This window comes from Euwallacea similis, chromosome 18, assembly GCF_039881205.1.
Source record: "Euwallacea similis isolate ESF13 chromosome 18, ESF131.1, whole genome shotgun sequence".
Classification (NCBI taxonomy): domain Eukaryota; kingdom Metazoa; phylum Arthropoda; class Insecta; order Coleoptera; family Curculionidae; genus Euwallacea; species Euwallacea similis.
Genome location: NC_089626.1, coordinates 1,648,335 through 1,667,170, shown reverse-complemented (window position 1 = coordinate 1,667,170; position 18,836 = coordinate 1,648,335). Strand labels below are relative to the sequence as shown.

At 35.9% G+C, this 18,836-nt stretch overlaps 1 protein-coding gene across 1 annotated transcript in view; it reads left to right on the top strand.

The window, feature by feature from the left end:
* LOC136414691 (tyrosine-protein kinase Dnt-like) overlaps positions 1-18,836 on the top strand; it is a 53,348-nt gene that overhangs the window by 18,098 nt on the left and 16,414 nt on the right. The window contains exon 2 of the mRNA XM_066398859.1: positions 1,463-1,590. Within this exon, the coding sequence (XP_066254956.1) occupies positions 1,463-1,590 (128 nt within the window). The remainder of the gene's footprint in view (positions 1-1,462; positions 1,591-18,836) is intronic.

The window sequence follows — 18,836 nt, the reverse complement described above, 5'->3', positions numbered from 1 at the left end:
GTTTTTAAATTTTTAAAGCATTTTAAACTATCTAACAGGTCATAAAACTACACCACATTTGAACGGAGATCAAACATCACAAAGAAAACTGCAACGTGGTGTTGCGAAGGTATAACGATCCAAAGTCGTAAATTTTATTGTGGCTCAAAGTAAAATTTTGCACCTGAAACGCACGAAGTCGGAAAAGACTCTAAAAATACAACTAAGGCAACATAGTAAGAGTCCGAGGTTGGATTTTCTTGAAATTGGATTCCCCGTTTAGGTGTTTTAGGCAGAAGAAATCGACACATAGTCGCGCCGTTGTTCCGACGTCGGGTTAGCTGGAGCGACGTCGGAGCGACGTCAAAATGCTATTTGGGTAACTAATTCGTGTCTAAATGTTACTGATGTAGTAAAAATTAGTGAATATTCCGCAGTGAGATTTTGTAAAGAAATCAGAGGGACGAAGGATGTTTCACGTTTTAAATAGTAAGTAAAATTTAAAATTTTCATTTACGAGGATTTTAAACGGGATATGCGGTATGGCTGACATTTCCTATTGGCGACATGTCTAAATTTCTCATCCTAGGGAAACATTAAATATTTCCAGATTTATAGCATTAAGAGTTATTGGGTCTATCGCGAATGCTATGACTTAATGTTATTTCCCAACCTAGGAAATCATTTTATCATAAAATTTGTATAAGGGAAAAGCTGTTGTGTGCGGAGCACACACGAATAAAAATGAAAAAAGCTGGTTATTTTCTCTGGCCTCAGCCTTTGCAACATAAATATTTTTAAAACAAAAAAGGTGATTAAAAACCTATTATCCCCAGGTTCACGGGGTTGTGTCCTATCTGTGTACATAATCAGTGCGTCGGAACAAAGTGGACAAATGAGCCATTTTGACGCCATAATAAAAGCCTGATTGCATTGCGAGTGGTTTAAATGCAGCGGAAATCCCTTGTTTTATTTATTTCTGGATTCCATAGTTTCAGAAAATACATAAAACATGTAGTTAACGTAACAGGCAAAAAGTAATCATTTCAGTAATTTTCATGTTTCATTTTATCGACTTAAACATGAAACAGCCTGGAATTCCTGAGACATATTTTCAGTCCATGCATGCGTTATACAATTTTGTGCTATCGAGAGCAACTGCTGTAGAAATCACAATTGGCAATATGTCTTACACTAAATATGGAAATCAGGCAGCTATTGAAACTTCTCGGTTCTAGTTTCTATTAATAATATTCTAGACATATGTCTACGTCTTTACATCGAAACTGTTCCATTTTAGGGCTTTTTCCATCAAAGCCAACGTTTTGATTATATGAACGCATTTGTCTATATCCCTTAGAGCTGTCATAAACGCAATGAAACTTTTACGGGCACATTTAACAGCTTATTAAAAGCATTGTCAAATTATTGGTATCCCAAGGCATTAGCAGTAAACCATCACATAAAAATTATATTGTTCCAGGCATAAATACGAGGTTATACTACGTAGAAAACGGAACGGTAAACGACTATGCGATCAATTTTGTGGTGCTGTTACCCAATAACGTGGATTCAATTCAATTTTCATGGCAGAGTTTGCTGAACTATTCGGTAAGTAACATAAAAGTGTGCCTTTTTTGTTGAAATAACGAGTGCATGTGTTGGCCTACATATTTTGTAATGAAGGTGTGATCATTAAAAAGAAACATCCAGTAAGCATTAAGGTAACAGAGGTAAATTCAGAAACCGAGATGAATTCATCTGTTAATCTGTTGTCAGTCAGATTCTTAGTGGTACGTAGTAAATGGCTTAATTATCGCCCTACGTTTACCACCTACTTTGAGATTTTTTAACGATAACGTTATTATAATCTTCAACCACCACAACTGGACCATACTTAACACCCTCTGCCTAATAAGACAGACGATACAATCCCGATACCTCTCTCCTCCCACGACTCTTTTGGAGTATTATTCTGGTTCGGATTGAAAAATATGTTCATCTTTTTATAGCTTTTTTTTTGTTTAATAGATACGATATAATTATTAAAGACATAATTAATTGTAATCTAAGCAGAAAGACCAATTGGTCGATTACTTGTTTCTTGTGGAATAAAGATGTTTTCTCTCCCCCTCTCTCTCTCTCCATAATATTCAAAACGATCGACTCTCATCACAAAATTTCAATCCCGTCAAACGTTCATTAAATTATAGATTTCACACATAATTTCCCTTTCTGGAACAAAATGGTAAAGTCGTTAATCGAATATCACCGAGGAGAAAATTTTAAGCTTGGCCCGTGGCGGTGATAGAATGCTTTTTGGAGTACAAATCTTTATTGTGCATTTCGAACACAAATTTCCCTTTTAGGGCGTTGGATTTGAGGGTTACAACCATTTTGGAATTAAGGCAACTACATTGCAATTAGTGTAAGTTTAATGGTAAGACACACAGTGGGGGGGAGGGTAAAAGTTTTGAGACCTCGAAGTATGGCAGAAAACTTAAACAGGCAGCGATTATGCAAAAATCAACTTTAATTTAATTTGAACGGTGACATATTTTTATTCGGGGTTTATTCCCCCAAATGTCCCTTGGTCTACTTTTACCTTACAAAATTTAAATGCCAGAAATTAGGAAAATTTGAAAAAAGGAACTTAAGGTATTTTCAAGAAATACGTGCAACCAAAGTAGTTCTAGGAGAAAAAGGCCGGATGCTCTCTATTGAAAACCTACTATCCGAACTGAAGAACACAACGTTATTTTCTATGTCAAGGGAGAGCGCTAGCACCACCTCCTCCCTAAAGTAAGGTAATTTATTTACTAAATGACAGATCCTGATAGACCCCCATTTTGGGACCAAAGTTTGAGGGTCTTTTCAATAGACCGAAATACCTGGTTATTAGTTTAAATAGGGTACAGCTATTACTATTTCATCCATGTTTAAGGCACATGTAAAGGCCGCTGAAAAAAATACGGTAATTCCGGTACAATTAAACTGATATTAGGCCACGCAGGCTTTTAAATATTCATCCGTCGGGTTTATGAACGAGGAACGAACCCTTGAAATATTACAATGAATTGAATGAGAGTTTCATCCAACATGAAGAGACCAGCATGGAATCCCTTTACAAATTTTAAACAGATTCCTGGTGCAGGATTGAGATTATGCGATTCGCTGTCGCGCTGTGCAAGTTAGAAACCTAATTCCGTTGATAAAATGTAATATTTTCAGGGCCCGATGTGAGATGATTCCTGAATATCTAATAACTTCTTCGTTCACTTGCATTATAAAAAATAAATGAAATTTCAAAGCTGCATCTCTGACGCGATTCTGCATCGAAGATTGAATTGGATTTCGCCATTACAGGATGTAACTTCCAAACTTCCAGATTATGTGCCGCTTTTGATTTAAAAGTTTTTGATGCGGCTGCATTTTCATAACAACGAGCAACATAGTTTTTCACGTTCATGAAGGGGGCCGTATCTGAAACCTATTATGTGCGTATGTAATTAGACGGCGGAAAAACATCGCTATCCAATTAACGCGTGACAATATAAAACATTGCGCCTATTTTGAAGCCCCATATTAATCAAACTTTTAATTAAATTCCACAATATGTCCCTAGTCCGCTTACAAATATTGACGGAGGCAAAAATAATATTGAAAAATAGAGAAACAAAACTTTCCCGCTAAGTAAATAAAACGAGCAGTTTCGTTCCGCTTCACAATTTTCATTCAAATGTAAGCTTCCAGATATCTTTCCACTTAAGACTGGTTATTGAACTTAAGTTAAGGGTGAAATTTTGATAAAACTTCGCTTTTATAAAGTGTCGAGACATCGAAAGCCGATGAATAAACTTAGAAAATTTTTGTAAACAGGAACTCTCAAATCTGATATTCCTCTCTGTTTCACCTCATTATCCCAGCAGGTGCCTCTCCGAGCAAACAAAGGAGGAGAATTGATGATCTATTGCCGTAAATTGGGACCTATAATATTCATTGTAGATTTCGAAACAAGTTGCAGTTCCTTTAGTGCTAAAAGCACTTCAGTTACGTGCTCAGTTACACTTTGCATAGCAAACGGCAATACAGAAGGGTTTTAATGCTCGAATATAACAATAAAGGCCGACAATTCTAGTTTTGGCAGCAGTTTCAGTCTATAAAATTGCTCATAGTTTAGTCATGAGGAAAAAACGGCAAGATGGAGCCATTTTCGTTTATCGTTCCCGCTTGAAACGTTTCATAAATATCTAGCAAATGATAAAAGATACATGTTGCCAATATATTAAGAGAAATGCTCATCAGGAATTCCATTTGGTGAGTCATCTAGTTGTCTTCAGCGGGAAGGAAAACGATTCAATTTTATTGGCCGGTGGTTTTATCGCGCATTTCCACAGGTTTCGGATAAATATTGATGAATTTTATTTCGAACCGAAAGTGTATTTCAATATAATGATCTATTAAAAGCATTTCAAAACAATTGCGAATTGCATTGAAAGAAATATAAATATAAAACTCCAGTAGATCTACTTAAAAGTTGCTTGAAAAAACGATTGCCATTCGGAAAGCGTCGAAATTTCAATAACGCTCCAAGGAATTTAGTCTACAGTGGGTGATTAAAACCCCCTCATAATATATCTAGGCACGATCATATACATACAGTCAGTCATAAAAGTATTCGTACACCCACTAAATTTCCCAAAAAACGAAGAAATACTAATGTAAAAAAAAAAGAAAAAGAGCTACATATGAGACACCCTAAATGTATTTATTTTCAATAATTAAAATAAAAATTAAAAAATCAATGTGACAAAAAATAAATTAAAATGTACTTTTAAGTGATCACGAAAGTATTCGTACAGCGCGTCCCATCGGTTATTTTTCGGGTTTTACAAAAAAATTAGCGATAACAATTTTTTCCTATTGTTGTTTATAGTAGTTTCTACGATATCAAAATTGTTGAATACACATTTGAAGCATTTAGTAAAAATGGGGCTTAAAGGACAAGAGTGTTCTCAAGATATTCGAAATTTAATTATTAAACTCCATAAAGAAAGAAAATCCTATTCCGAAATTAGTAAAATCGTTAATAGAAGTCGATCTACGATACAGTATATTGTGAAGAACTACAAAGAATCGGGAAATGTGTATAAAAAGCCAAGATCTGGAAGAAAAAGAGTTTTAAATTTACGCGAAGGGCGTTTTCTTATTCAAAAAATCAGAAAAAACCCGAAGACAAGTGCTCCAATTTTGGCTAGTGAACTATCAAATATGAGTGGTAAAAATGTGCATCCAGAAAATGTCCGAAGGGTTCTACGATCAGCAGGATTTCATGGAAGAATGCCCAGAAAGAAACCGTTTATTTCTAACGCTAATCAGCAGAAACGACTCGCTTTCGCGAATAAATATAAAGACGAGGATGAAAGTTTTTGAAAAAGGATTCTATATACCGACGAAAGCAAGTTTAACTTGTATGGATCAGATGGGAAAGGTAAAATTTGGCGTCAGAAAAACACACCATTGGAGGCCAAAAATCTATGTTCTATCATTAAGCACGGCGGTGGCAGCGTTATGGTTTGGGGAGGAATGTCAGCGGCTGGGGTTGGAAGTTTGGCATTTATTGAAGGCAAAATGGATCAGTATCAATATATGAACATTTTGCATGATAATATACCATTATGTGTGGAAAAACTGGGACTTCAAAATTGGATTTTACAACAGGACAATGATCCAAAACACACCGCTCATAACGTAAAGATGTGGTTAGCCTACAATGTGCCGAAACTTCTTGATCATCCACCTCAGTCGCCTGATCTAAACCCCATTGAACATCTTTGGGATGAACTGGAAAGAAAAATTCGACATCCTGATGTTCGAAAAAAAATTACAAGTCAAGAAACATTAAAAATAGTTTTACAAGAACAATAGGACAAAATTACACCCGAGGTCACTGTAAATTTAGTGAATTCAATGCCTAGAAGGCTAAATGCTGTAATTTTAGCCGGAGGAGGACCTACAAAATATTAGTTCATTACCCAAAACCCGAAAAATAACCAATGGGACGCGCTGTACGAATACTTTCGTGATCATTTAAAAGTACATTTTAATTTATTTTTTGTCGCATTGATTTTTTAATTTTTATTTTAATTATTGAAAATAAATACATTTAGGGTATCTCATATGTAGCTCTTTTTCTTTTTTTTTACATTAGTATTTCTTCGTTTTTTGGGAAATTTAGTGGGTGTACGAATACTTTTATGACTGACTGTATATTCAATGATACTATACAGGGTGTTAGGGAAATAACTGTCGTAGATTCAACAATGATTAAGAACGTCCTTTTGAATAAAAAGGTTCGTTACAACAGGGGTCGGACACCTAATAGTTTTCTCAAGAAAAAAATGTCAAAGTTGGTAACCGAAACACTATGATAAGCTTTAAAATTTTAATAAAACGTGGAAAAACTTACCTGACAGATGTCGATTGTTTGACATGTACCAAAAAAACTTTAAATTATTCAAAAAGCGATTGAAAGTTAATTAATAACTTAAGCGGTAGAAATAAACGTGAGCGGCAACGCCGCACCGAACGTGACTGAGGAAGAGGAGTTTGTTTTTGTTTTGATTGTTTTTTATGGCCCTTCGTAGGGTGGCTCGCCTACTTTGCGGATTAAGCGATAAAGCATTGGAATGCGCAGTAATCAGGTAGACCCGGTACCTCAATAGTACATGAGCCATATAGCCATCTGCGTTATGCCGTGGTCATCAAGTGGAGCCCTTTAGGGACCATCAAGAAGGGACAAGACAAAAACCACCCTCATTTTTCAGTTTTGTCATGGACTGCATATCCTTCCATACTTTTAATATTTCAGTGTGATTTCGTTCTCGCTGAATGCATCTTTTCTCAGTACACGCAACAGACCATCCGCAAAGTCAATTAGGGCGAGCTCGAAGTGATTTTATTCCGACTTATTAACAGCATCTACGTGACAATGTATTCTTTACGCGAGTATCATGATATGCTTTTGATTTATGGAGAGGCATCACAAAATTGTGAAGAAGCTCGGCGCATTTACGGCAATCATTATCCAGAAAGAAAATTTCCAACTCCACAAACATTTGTGCAAGTTTCCCGAAGGCTTCTGGATACACATAGCGTTATTCCTTCATATCAAAGACGAGGTCGACAGCGAGAACTCAGTTCTGAAGCCGAAGTACAAATTTCAAACCTTGTTCAAGAGATATATAACAACGCGTAATTATTTAATAAAATATATCGCAGCGTTGGTGGACCGTTAACGTAAGCCATTTGCCATCAAAATTTACCGTTAATAACTAAATTTAGAATAATAAATTGGAGTATTGAAAGTTAAGGTTCAAACTTCACATTCCTGCAAAGCACCTAATATGTCACAGCCTGCATCAATGAAATCATGAAATTGATAGGCATTGGCAAAACAGTGTATATCTAAGTTTATTTTAATAGTTTTCAATTCTGATTAACACGCCATAATATTTTTCCCCGAATTCCTAGGATGTTTGGATATGCATACAGGGCCCGTTATATGTAAGCCGTAACGGCAATAACTTTGTAAGTAATTTTTCTATCAAAAAAAATTTAAGTGAAAGTTAAAACGTTAAGTTGTTGTCAATGTTTGATGACTTTGAACTTTTTTCTTCTTCCATAACATTCCAACAAAGTTAAACTTAAAATTTTCAAATGTCACCTTCTATTTCCGAATTACTTTATGGAATTTACATTTATTTGCGTATATAGACATATCATATATATATAGGCATATATATTATTGGGGTTAGATAAGAAAAATTTCGAGAAAAATATGATTTTTCTTATTTTAATCAAAAAAATTAAATTCGATCCGAAAAGCAAAATAATAAAAACATCCGCTGTTTTTTTTAAGTCAAGTAAACAGCATTTCAGAAATTTTAATTTTTAACTTTAATAAAGCACTACCAAATTTTCACTTGATGAAATGGAGTGGCCAGCCCGGTCGCCTGATTCGGATCCTTGAGACTTTTTTTTTGGGGCTATTTAAAAGATCAAGTTTATAAAGATCAACCAAATGACGTAAATGACTTTTGGGCTAATATCGTCGATATAATGCACAAATCAGGCAAGACACCTATGTTCAGGTAAGCAGATCATTCATGCAACAACTCTATCTCTCTTGCCTCATGGATATGGTCTGTATATCTCGTTACGTTCTCATTCGACTTATTTGCTCTACTAGAGGAACTATGTTTATTCGAATTATGTTTTCCCATTCGTATAACTCTCTCAGAAATATTGAAGTGAGATCCCGCCAATACGTGAATTTGTGTATAGTAGATGATTGCAATACCCCAATTTAACAAAACATGATAATATATTCAGTAATACGATAGAACGGAAAATGACTATTCGAAATGGCTATTAGGCACCAACTTCCTATGTAAACTCGATTGAGTACTCAATTCTATACCAGCGAATCACTATTACTCACGCTGGCGCGATCGTTGTGTCCTTTGACGGTCTAATGCCCCTTCAATATATATAAAAATCAGGTTGAGCTTCTAAACACATTTTCAAACAGCAAAAATTTAAAGCTTACTATACGAGCACCAAGTACGACTAGTCAAAATGCCTCAATTGATGAGAAATAATTGAAAATTCCTTAATGTCTTTTTTCTTTCCTTAATAATTAAAGTCAGTCCTAAAAGCTGTTTTTCAGCTGCAGATATTGCTCGTCTCAGTTGGCATGTATTGTATAGCTCCTTAGAACCCGAAACCGCCCTTAACTAGAGTCCCCAGGTCCTGTTTCTTTGGGGTAATCGCTGTAATTATACATAATGAAACAGCATCATTATTGCGCCCCATGCAACTGATATGTGCTTAAAAACGATCCAGTTTCCTGTCTTGGATAGTTCCCAATAGTAAAAACAAATTGAATTTTATTGCGTTGCAATAAAAATAAAAGTTTTAATTCAATGGGGAGAGTTTCTTGGCATCCAATCAAGTAATAAATAGATGCAGTTGAGTGGAACTATTCAAATTAGCTAACGGCTATATAACACTATGAGAGAATTAAATAGTATTGTTTTTTTGCTTTGAAACTAAGCAGTGAACCGTGCAATCAGCTTCAATTCTAAAGCTCTAGCTGCTTTTGTTACATTTTAAATTACTTATTATAAAAGTTGGTAAATAAAATTCCTGAATCACATGTCTGATTTTGTCACAAATCTCATTAGTTGTGTGAACGTAGAATTTAAGTCACAAGACGACACTTCACTACTGGTGCTGACTTGTCTACTCACCTGACCGCCCTACGCTACCACGCTGGTCTCTTTGTGTGTGATATTAGCAAGTCCTTGTACTTGTAAACATCCGTGCCCTTGCTTTCCTTAAAGTCTGCCATAGAGGTTTTGCAACCCCTCAAGCTCCCTTTTTGCGAATTTTCCTTGTTATCTAAATGTTCTATCAAAGGAAACTCGGTTCCTATTCTTTGTGTCTTATTGGGTATTTCCTGTCCGTAGTTCGCGTTTTATTTGATCGACGCTATAGGTACTTCTAGTTCTTTAATCGGGTGGTAAACGATTTTGCCTTGCCAGTGCTGGCCAGTCTACACACTGCATCTAAAACGGGCACTTTGCTTTTTATTTTTTTCTTAAGTCTTAAGAAGGCTCAGTGATAAGTCATTTAGGGAAAATTTTTAATCGAGGAACTTCCTGGAACCTGGACGCTCGTTCCCGGCACTGATTTAAATGAAAGGGCCTGCTCCTATGTGCGACAAGTTAAAGCTCAGCAGCATCCGTCATATCGTGTCACTCTTTTCTCAGCCTTGTTTCGTCCATCCTTCGAGCTTTATTTCGGATTTTCGAATCCTTAGAACATGAAAACATATCTGAGAAACAAGAAGGTCCCTACGCGCGACGAATTATTTAGGTTTCCTTTTTATTTAATTATTTAGTTCTCCGGGAGATTTTAGTATGTTCTTCTGTGTAGGACGAAATCTTGCAAGTATGTGCTATAGGTTGGTCCGTATTCATTCCGCCCTACGTTTCTATCAACAACGGGCAAAAATTAATTCTAAGAAATTGAAAGGGCCATAAAACAAACTGAATTAATTTCAAGAAAGTTCCCAGCTGAAACTCAAAAATAAATTATAATTTCCTCAAATTCCGACTTCAATACCTGCCAGGATCGGGATTTCATCAGCGCGATCCACGATACATGAATAATATATTGTTTTTGGGGGGATGTAGCTTCGAATAGTACGAGGCAAGAAGACTCGCTCGTTAATTAAAGAGCTTCTCGTTACAGTTTTTGAAGATGTGGTTGCCTGCCCAAATTTAGTAGTGCAGCTCTAAATTAATTTTTGCCATTCTGCAATTTTCCCCACATATTTATAGATTGATTATTTTAGCTGACTCAATGGAAATTCGAAACGAGACAGGGTGTGCATCTGCTTATAAACACGTTTTACAAATAATAGATTTGCGCCTAGTTGAACAAGTAATTATAACGGTTATTTAATAAATTACAATAGCACTAGGTTTTCAATTTATTTGCGAGTATGCATGTATGACTGGCTGTTTTGTATACCAATTTATTTTCCCAACTTGAAAAGCGTAATACATAACAAAACATTTTACATATTATCATATTAACAATAACTAAAATTGTGCGTTATTCCAGTACATATTACCCTCCAAGGAGATCTCCGAATTTTAATAATACATCTAAGCTACAGTCGCCACAACAGTCTCTTGCGAAATGCATAATTTTGAAAAAAAGTTTTCTTCAAAATTAGCTCCCATTACTAGAATTAAGGAACTTTCGTTCTAGAATTGCCTAGATTAAATAAGCTTCAAGTTTACAGGGCTTAAGGGCAGCTTCAATTTTATCCAGTCAGCATGCTTATTTAGCTGCATCTCTTGCCAGTTGCCTTTAAACAGCGCCTTTATATTTCTGTTAGTGATCTTTCTTAACGTGCGAATAATTTCGTTAAAAAGCAAATTTAAGAAGTTTTAATAGCAATTTGAGGTCAGTCACTTGAAATTTGGTTGTTGTTTGCAAGGGATCTAACTAAAAAAATTAAAGAAGAACTTTTGCCCCGGGGGGGTCGTTACTTCCGTTATAAGCGAAAACTCTTTAAGTATGAAAGCATGAAAAAGCTTATAAATGTTAAAAATGAGAAAAAAAAAGAAAAATTAACTTAAAAATTAAATTAATTTCTTGGGGAAATGATTTTGTATAAACCGAGGTAGGAGACACCAAAGGGGGTGAGAAATGGAAAATTAAAGTCTCGCAAATTTCAAAGAGACGCACTTCAGTGATTACTAATTAGACGCCGAGGGAAGGCTTGTGTTCACTTAGGTGTAAAAACTAAATGAAAACCGTAATTTTCCCGTTCTCTATATAGGTAGGTTACCAATAGCTACCATTTCTTTGGGAATTTATATCCGTGCTTAAAATTGCCTAGACTTCGTATGTCCTAGGCAAGACAAAGCTCTATGTATGCAAATGAGCATAGCTATCAATCTATGAGAATCATCAATGTTAGTAATTGCAATCCTGATCTGAGCTCTAGGTCCTCGTAACACGAAATCAATTTTGTAGTTTCGCATGTATCTCAGTGTCACCCAAAGGGCATAGAGGAACGTGTTACATGAGTTAGGGCAACAATATCGTTCTCTCACAAGTTTGTTTTCGCAATTCAAATATGTTGTTTATGACACGGGTGCATTGCACTTAGAATTAAAGTTTCGGAGGAGAATTACAACGGAAAGCGTATGTTCGCTTTTGCATTAGTCTGCTGAAATTAAGGCAAAGTTTTTTTTATAAAAAAATTGCAAATATGTTTTTTCTTGCGTATGTCCGCGAGTTTAAAAGTTTAGACCACTAACTGACCTCCCTACTAAGTAAGACGTATGCTAAACAGGACTTTTTAACCAGGAATCGACGAAAAAGAAAATTTTTCTTTCTGCCAATGCAATAAAAAAAACTTTTTTTGTTGTGACACTCTTGTCCTTCGGCTATTTATTGATGCGTAACTCGTATTCCAATAATTTATTGCTAAGAAACCGAACTGCTCGAGAATTTTTCAGATTGTTGTTTTAGTATAATTCTAGACAATCCGCAAAGCGACCGCCGGGCAAGTTTTTTGTTGTTAATTTCAACGTCTAAAATGCTAAAATTGTTCCCATCAAAATTAGGACCGATTTCAAAGTTGTGGCTCACCAAAGTCGTTTTTTTGTTCGAATCATTATTTTGTCCTTTTAATCATTCCATGCACAATTTGCTTCTTGTTTGGCCAACAAAGTTCGAGCAAAGTATTGAATATTTTACTCCGGCTCCATCCAATGAAGGAGTCTACTCTTACTATTGGAATATCAGAATATAGGTAACCTACTTTCTTTCTAGAATACGTGACAATTTTAAGCTGATCATCCTCCAAAAATTTACGTAAATTCTCACTCAGATTCAAAACTGATGGAATTTTTGATACTTCGTAACATGATCCACGCTGCTTGGAGCTCGTTTACTTGAAGGTTCAGGTTGTTCACGCGAATCAGTCCAAAATGGCAACAATCTGTTCCTTTACCAAAGTACAAGATTTACGGCGTGCCATAGCCCTAGTTTTATCATATTGTCTTGTCTTGTCTCGTAACGTTGAATCACTCGATTTCTTAACTCTTGACAACGAAGGCGTGAGCTCGTCTATGCCCTTCTGCGGAACTATAAGAAAGACGCCATCTTCACCAGCTGAAAAGATAGAATTGTCATTTTCATTACACATGGTCTAGCTATTTGAGAGAATTTTCCGGTTCGCCCTACTGGGTCGTGTTGCGAAGATGCACGGTCCAGTCTCTATTGAAAAACCCGGCTGCTTGGGAAATAGCAGCTTGCTAGAATATAGCAATCCTCAAAGTTTTGTGTGTATCTCGAAAAAATCGTCTTTGGTGTAGCTTTTTAATCGTTTTTTTGTTTACGAATACTTCAAATAAGTTTTTGAAACTTTCTTGGAGCAATTGTTTGTCTTTCTTTTTTCTTAAGTTCACTGTTGCTGATAGATTTTTATTGCCTTAATGTAATTTAAATGACTTTGGGTTAACATAAAAACCAATCAGAATAAAGAATAAAATTCTCATAGAGGACGGCAATTTCAAGAATAAAGGAATGATCCAACCCGAATAACAACTAGAAGGCAATCGTAGAATTTATTCTCAAATCCCGGAATGTTTGGCATTCAATTAAACTTGTTAGTTTGTCACTGGAAGTGTCGAGATTTGTCTTCAAATCCCATTTGCCGGGGAATCGTCGTGTTATCTGATTTCAGTGATATTGTTACCCCAGAGGGATTATTAAAGTAGGTTCTCTCATTTTAAGTTTCCGGTCCATGGGGGTGATGCACGATTTAAATTGTTCTTGCATTAGTTGGGCAAATATGCGCTTGACATGATTGTTTACGATGCTTTTAATGAGATTTTTTTTATTTGCCTGCAAAAATCGTATAGATATGACCAAAGGGACAGCAAACAATCTGCAGATAAACTTTCCGAAAGGCCGAAAAGCCTGAATAACGAATCGGTCCAATTCTAATACAAACACGTATACAAACATCGGACTGTAACCTGTGGGGAAATCAAAAATGCAAAATTAAAGTTGAAAGCAATTTAAATTCAATATAGCGTATTTTCCTTGTCGGCGTATTTAGTTGAGTTCGCTTCCAAGGTTCTGCTTCCTTTTTTTTGTAATTAAAAAGGAAAAACTCTGTCGTAAAATCTAATTTAGGCAACTCTAAAATTTTTCTCAAGGAGCTACACGATGGCCTGTAAATTTCCATTAATTCCCTTCGTCAACATGAAAGAGGAAAAACCCCTTGCTTCCGGAACTAAGTTACGATTGAAATCAATCTAACATTATAGTCACGAGAACTGATGTTAAAATCTTCCTTGCGAATTTCCCTGAAATCCCGGGAAATATGGGATGGGTTAAACGTTATTTAAAATTATTTATTAAGAAAGTTAACCGAACTGTCTGGACTAACTTTCCTTGTGAAATTTTATGCATAACCAAGTTGTGTTTCAGCGTGCTAAGTTTTAATGCATACTCGATGGTTTTTGTGGTAATAGTTCCTGAGGTAAAATATCCTCAAAAATTATACCTTTGCATTTTCATTACGCTGGCACAGGCTTTTAGCCGCTCATTTCATAATCTCGAAGCTGAAAATTAACACGAACTCATATGTACTGATTTTAATCAATTCGGATCGATGAAGAGATCAATGTGGGATAAAATTGCAAATTGCACGGTTGTTGCGAACGCAAAGAAATTGCTCTTCTTGGAACTTTGATCGGAACAGTTGAAACTAGGACCTCTTTAAACCTTTCACTGCAAAGGCAAGAAACCAAGAAACATACTCTGTATTTGTTCTTTGAATGAGATTCGCTCATGGCAAAAGAAAATCGAAATAGTCGACTGCACCGCCTAGAAAACCTGGGTTATTGGAAGTTTTACGATGTCTGTTTGATATTATTTCATTCATGTTTGACAACACAATAAGAAATGGAGTTCTCTTTAGATAAAGAAAGTTGTTTCTATGTGCGGAGTAAGTTGAGCTTAATATGATTTGTTCGATATTGAACGGAGCTTCTAGCGTAATTTGTCCACAGGTCAAGAATATGCCGATGCCTTTATTTAAAATCGGTTAATTACATTTTAATCTTGCAACATTTCCACGTTTATACATTAATGCCCTATGGGTTAGGTCTGTATTACCGCCAATAAAACTGACATTTATCAACCATTAGCGTTTTATGGGCAGCTGTGCTGGCCGGAATTTAATTTGTTAATTATACACAGTAATTCCCCTCCACTACGTCCACTCTTTGTATCATGCCGCACACAACAGTTGGCACAGCTTTCTCGAGAAAAATTGATGCCGTTTTTATTTCACACTTCCGATCGGAAATACGATGTAGCTAAGGTGGATTTTAAGCCGATAGCAGCTCAAAATCTCGGGATAAAGAAAAATTACCTCATAAAACAGATCGTATCTTTAGCTCTGCAACATTGAAAGAATAAAGTTTTCTACGTATAACTGTCGTGAATGACCATAAAACGAATTACGTTATGCTTTATTTTAAGGTTTCCTTGCTAAGGTGATACAATAACAGCCTTTTAAGCCTACAAACTATAAGCTATAAAGTGTGAGTCATATCCTCGAAAATTATGTGCTAAATAAAATTTATTGTCCCATCTCCTATCAAAATGTATTAAAATATTTGCAAATCCCGCAGATTTGGTCTGGAATTGCACCTCATGAATAATAAACAGGATCCAGAGATGTCCCGGTTTCGATCCCCCCGAAAATTAATGTTTAAAAAATTAGAGATTTTATTAAATTCCCGTTATTAAAATATTCAAAAGCTTTGAAATAACCATCGAACTGGGATAGATATTCCCATGGAAATACCAGACGAGGTTTTAAAATTAACTTTCAACGATTGATGGATATTTAATATGGTTTAATAGGACCACACTTTTATTTCCCCTGCCGAAAGCGATATGCCGCTAAACTACTTTTGATATGCAGTTCAGAGGATTTTTAAACTGTGGCCAATGAACATGTGTTAATGATGCTGCATTCAAATTAATTTTTGAGTTGAACTCTTTAACAATGGTCTGGTTTTAATTATAAATAAATTAGAATATTCAAATCAGGTTTTAAGCATGTGAATGCATAGAATATCACGTAGCTGAACAGTGTTTGAATTATAAATCACAAATTGCTCATTGTTCTTTTAACACAAAGCTCCGAAATTACACGAAACAATAAGTATCTAATTAATTTTAATTCCATTGTATTTCGAATGTTTTAGCAATTTCCATTTTCCACAGAAAGGGAACAGATGAGAGTCTCTAATTACCATAAATTCTTCGATTAGGCCCTAGGAAAGGTATAAACGCGAGAGGGATTGCCAACTCAAAAATTAATTCTCATTTGCTTATTTGCGTTAATTAGTCTTTGCTTCCGTTGATTAGGATAGGTTGCTACAGGGTCGTCACGTTCCAAACGAGCCGATTGGTTTATTTTAACGCATTAATGAAAATTAAGGCAAACCTCGGATAAGCAATAACAAGCGCCAATCCCATTTGGGTTTAATTGAATTATGGCCCAAAATGATTTAGTCGTTTGCTTCAGAATTAAACCCCACGTGAGCCCGATGATTTCTTATAAACGCATTTGAACAAAATCGCGGATGCTTCGGGCAAAAATATGTGTTTCAAAATCAAAGCTGTAAAGCTGACTGGAACGAATTTATACAGCCACGAGAGAGCTTTTGAACCTTTCAAATGTAAAAAGGTAACCAAAGCGTTTTACTCTTATTCCTTTGGTTTTATGCATGAAAAGTTACGAGTGTATTTCGACGCATGTCATCCAAGTTGGTCACCACCGCAATGCAAATTTATTGTGCAGCATATTAAATTTTTCATAAAAGGTCCAGCAATAGTTCCATAACATTATGCTTACAAAGAGGTTAAACCCTAAAAGGTCATAAAGCTCTTTTGCATTTTTAATTCTCTCCCTTTCTTTATGGACCGTGTGCTTTTTATAGACCGTACTACTGCCTTTTAACTCTATTATAAAGAATATCGATTTCTCATTTTTGTCATAATGTAACTATTGAGTAAGTACAAATTCTTATTTACGTTTTCATTGGAAGCCGATAGGGGGAAGCAATTATAGTGCATTTACCGTTCGTTGGTACGTGCTGCGTCCCTGTTGTATTTAAGCTTCGAATGGACGAATTTTATTTGAGAAGTTGTAAACTTTTATTTAGCACGAACAAGCCTTAGCTTCTAATAACCTTAAAATACATCGCAGGGTTTCGCACGTACGTTTTATATCATTTTTTTATTGGGCACATCCCTCTTGAAACATCTATCAGCAGTCGTATTCAGACTGATATCTACGTAAAACATAATAAAAAGTTTGAATAGTTAGTTTTACTGATGCGCATTGCTGTAACTGAGCGTAGCAATTTTCTTACGCTTGCGCAATCACAACCGACAACGACGCACCGACGTCGAAGCAGAGAACACTCAGTGATAAATCCTGGTTTCTCGATGGTTTTATCCGAGTAACATCTCTGGTTCTGTAACTGGGGTTGTAAGTCAGCGGCTAAAGGTAAATCTGCCGTAATTTGTACAAAACTTTCCCAGTGCGATAACTTAATTATTTCATATCAATTATGTTTTAGTCATGTGACATTGCACAAATATCATCCATCTCTTAATCTGAAATCGATTATAGAAAAACTACATGAATAACTGGCTCCGAGCTTGACGACTTGACATATTTAATAAACCCGCTTTCAAAGATCTTTAACTGCAAAAACCAAGTTTGCTTTACAATCTCATCCAAACAGTAATTTCCTGGGTGTTTAATGTACATCTTGAAAAGAATTTCGATCTTTTCCAATGCGAATCCAATTTGGGATCGTCAGCAAACATCCGACGCTTCAAGCAAGTAGATTGTTTAAATAAAGTGTTTGCTACGGGGTGTAATCCAATAATCCCCGATTGTGACTGGTGAAAATTAAGTTTTGTGGTCTAATGTTATACTTTAAAACTTAATCTAGTGGAATTGATTTCGTCTGCTTGGCTAGAAGCCCAGGTGCTCTCTTTTTATTGCTCTGAAGGAAGTCATTGGGCAATGAAGAAGCTTTTATTCTTGCATGGCCCCTGTATCTAATGGCTTAAGAATATTGCATTCGTCTACAGTCAACTATACACAAACCGGGCTGGTTTTGCTTCTACCGACACGACGAAAATTAATCAAGGCCCAACAACGCAGTGCAGAGGCTTCCTCTCCTTTGTGATTCAGGCTTGAATTATGCAGTTAATGCGGTTAGATAAGACATGTAATTTGGGAAATATTTCACGTTTACCTTACTTTAAAAATATAGTTCAGGCTTACCCTTAAACCACTACGCCGGAAATTCTCGGATTAATTCTCATACAATAGCGTTTTGATATATTTATGGGAGCTTAACAGTGGAAGAGGCAAATATGTAGCATCGGGACTAAGCTGCGTATTGCTGTATTTCGCTGTAATAACAAAGTTCCAGGCAGATGAGCAACTTGGCAAGGAAAACTTTTAATAGAACTAAACACATTAAAATTATGTGTGAGGATTGCCCAAAAAAACAATTCTGAAAGTTTCCCAACTCCTCCAGTTTTTTAGATATTAATCTGAGTTTTCGTACGTTAACTACTCTGTAGAACCTCTCCTCTTCTTTCGCATGAAGTTTTCTTCTTAAAATCCCTTGATATAGCTGTTCTTGAAATACGTACACGTAGTTTTGAAATGCGGGTGGATACAGTATATGCAAATCATGCCATAATAAATGTTTGTTTGTCATTTCTAGGCTGCTTGTTTCGACTTTATTCCCATTGACTTCGTTGAGTTGTAATCTCACGTGCTATTCGGCAGTAACTAAATTGACTCGACCTTTTTAAAAACTTTTAAACGTGTCTGGTTTTCAAGCCTTTGCATACGGTTGTGTCGTTTCCCCACACTTTCCGGGGCGTAACTAAATTTGCTTGACTCTTGTAGGAGTTTACAACATGCCCAGCTATCAATCCCCAAGATTAAATTTTACAAAACACCCGGCATTTAACCTCAAAATTACGGTTGAGTCATGCTCCCACGTACTCCCCGGACTTAACTAAATTGATTGTGCAATCTTCTAATTTTAGTACACGTGCACGTAACACACTGTGTACACTTACAGGAAAAATCAGGCCATAAGAAATGCTTGTGTTGTTGGTCATTTCTGTACTACTCG